The 2907-nt window shown below is 37.0% G+C and overlaps 1 protein-coding gene across 1 annotated transcript; it reads right to left on the bottom strand.

The window, feature by feature from the left end:
* Positions 1-9: 9 nt before the first annotated feature.
* On the bottom strand, positions 10-2901 carry LOC107757662 (proline-rich receptor-like protein kinase PERK9; the record flags this gene model as incomplete). The annotated part of the gene is made up of 5 exons (XM_016575222.1): positions 10-839; positions 1159-1263; positions 1844-1963; positions 2452-2550; positions 2772-2901. Coding segments are annotated over 5 exons (565 nt in total), but the record flags the coding sequence as incomplete, so codon positions are not given.
* Between the last annotated feature and the right edge of the window lie 6 nt (positions 2902-2907).

Below are 2907 nucleotides of genomic sequence, written 5' to 3'. Positions count from 1 at the left end.
TTTGCACAACTACATCCTACAATAATAAAATAATGGCTTCGTATCGCAAGTAGTTCTTCACAAAAGTGTAGAATATAGCCTCTTCAGCCTGACTGAATGGAGAGATTAGATGAAGTGAAAATGGTAGCTCACACTCACCTTTAAACTGAACTTCAGGACAGGTCATAACTAGTGTGTGTCTATGGAAATTGCTTGGCTTTTCACTTGAATATACATATCTGTCAACATTGGGTGTTGCTGAAAGCCCATTCAGAGGGTGAGTCATTCTTTTGTCCATATTGTAATGCGACTTTAATATGAAAAAAATTTGCTGAAAATATGGAGGTAGCTTTTTAAAATATCGTTGGTATCATTCAACAGCTTTTTCTTCTGCTATTAAAGAGCAGCAAGAGAGTGACATTAAGAGGTAAGAAAAAAGACATGGGAAATTTTCATGGGAAAAGAGTTAACAGGGATTTGAGGTACTGTACAGTATGTAATATATAAAGGGATTTCGTTTTTTTTCTTCTTCAAATTGTAATATCCTGCTATAGCACTTAAGCTAGACTGAGTCCTGAAAGAATATGTCTCATCATAAACTATTTAAATAGTAGTTTTAATTAAGGTCCTATTAGTTCTAAGGCCAAAATTATTAATTATTCTTTTTAAGGCTTGGATTTTGTATGAATCTAACAAACAAGTGTTTGTTTCTACATCCCGTGCAGGGATAATTCAGGATTTTGGAGTAACTACAGGAAGTTGCTGCCAGAAGACTTTCCTTTGTTCACGTCAAACTTGACACCAGAGTTACTGGAGTTAAGGATATCCATAGAAATGCTGGTCCTATCAGATGGTTGAGACTAGAAAAAAGACACAGAGAGACATTGGGAATATGAAATGTGTCAGGTGTAAAGCTTTACTTTTTCTAACAATCATTTTCAGCAATGTGTGGCACATTTTCTGCAATTTGTTTTAAAAAATGTCCAAATGTAATGCGAAGTGGCTGTTACTGAATGACTGGACAGTTAAAAACTGTATTGGAAACAATAGCAAACACTAAAATATGGCCCAAGAAAGGTTTACTCGCAGGCAGATGTTAACAGAAAAAAATTAAACGATTAAAAAACATCATATGACCCCTTTAATGATTTAGGCTGAGAAGGGTAGAAAAAGGGTTACCTCAGGGTGAGGTGTGAGCAGTGGTGCAGTTGGCGGCAATTCATTCATATTCAACACGCTGGGTTCAGGCCCAGGAGGAGCACTGCTCATTACTGGTGTATAGTTCTGAGGACACACAGTATCTTGTTAAGTTAATTTGTGTGGATACTTCAATGCAAGCAACTTTGAAAGACAGTAACAATGATTAAATCATATAAATGTATGTTATTATTAAAAAAAAATAGAAAGACAAACATTTAAAAGGTAGTTCACCCAAAAATGAAAATACTGTCTTCATTTACTCACCCTCAAGTTGTTCCAAACCTGTATGAGTTTCTTTCTTCGGTTCAACACAAAAATAATATTTTGATAGTTGACAGTAGCCATTGACTCCCATAGTATTCTTTTCCATACTATAGAAGTCAGTGACTACTGTCAGTTGTTTGCTAACCAACATAGTTCAAAATATCTTCTTTTGTGTTCAGCAGAAGAAAGAAACACATGTTTGGAACAACTTGTAGGTGAACAAATGTCAGAATTGTCAATCTCTTTAACTTTGTGTTGCCCCTTTCAGAGCAATTAATGCATTTGAATTTCATTTGATCCTTTACATATTTGCTTGCTATCTTTGATGACAAATAAGCACATAGAAATATAAACCCACAGGATGAAAAGCAAAGAGATTTGCAAAAGATTTTGGATGTACCACAGGTGCAGATGGGTTGTAGTGGGTTGGAGGGGCATTCCACTGGGGCGGCTGAGCAGGGGGAAGTCCAGGTCCAAAGGCAGGAGGGTAGACAGGGTTTTGATACTCAGGATAAAAGCCCTTAAAAAGCAAAATTGCACAAAATTGATTTTATTTTTTTTTACAGTTAAACTTAAATAAATAAACTCTGTACTGGTTTATTAAGTTTTGCATGTCTATACTGGTCCACCAGCTAAAATCCAAACCAGAATTCATGTTCGTCTTGGGAACCGTGCACACATAACATGTTTAGACCTTTCCACTGCTTGCTTTTATATAGTTTTTCTTTGTAAACATGCATTAGATGGACGCCTTTGTGAGTTGCTCTCGCATCTAGCACCGTTTACAGCAACTCACGCATGACATAGTGTTCCAAAATCATGGCGCTCGAATTAACTCTGCATTATTTTCACATTCTGCTGCACTAGAGCTATTTAAGCAATTTGGAACTTGTATTCAAAAGTTTTGAAAGTTGCTGCCACCTTAGGATGAATTTCTTGTGTTGTAACATTCCTTATTTGTCACTTTGGATAGAAGGATCTGTGGTAAATCTCTGTATGTAAACTTACAGGGTTGGGAGGAACAGCAGGTTGTCCGCTCGACTCTGGTGGATAAGGATAGTGAATCTGACCTTGATCTGGATGAGGCGGATAACCAGCGATGTAGCCCTTTAGTCAGAAACAACAAACCATTAATATTACTTACAATGTACACCAGCTACAATCACTAGATTATTCTAATGTCGCTTAGCATGGTTCTGTCACAAAGAGTTTAAAAAGTTTTTTTTTTTTTTATATATTGATTTTGTTTGCCTTTTTTTGTTTATAGGATAGTGGAGAATGGACAGGAAAGTGTAGGGAGAGAGACAGAATCTTCACATTTATTTTACCTGGCCAGTGTCTCCAGGACCTACAGGATCAGACATAGTGTTGCTGCAAGGTATAGACACTGGTACGGTGTTGGGCTGCCCTGTGTTTGTGTCTGATTTAGTGGACCGGCACCTTTTGCGGATTCTCTTTCTGCAG

Source organism: Sinocyclocheilus rhinocerous, unplaced genomic scaffold (genome assembly GCF_001515625.1).
Source record: "Sinocyclocheilus rhinocerous isolate Xijiao unplaced genomic scaffold, SAMN03320098_v1.1 scaffold18292, whole genome shotgun sequence".
In the NCBI taxonomy this organism is placed as follows: Eukaryota; Metazoa; Chordata; class Actinopteri; order Cypriniformes; family Cyprinidae; genus Sinocyclocheilus; species Sinocyclocheilus rhinocerous.
This window is presented reverse-complemented; position numbering and strand designations above follow the sequence as displayed.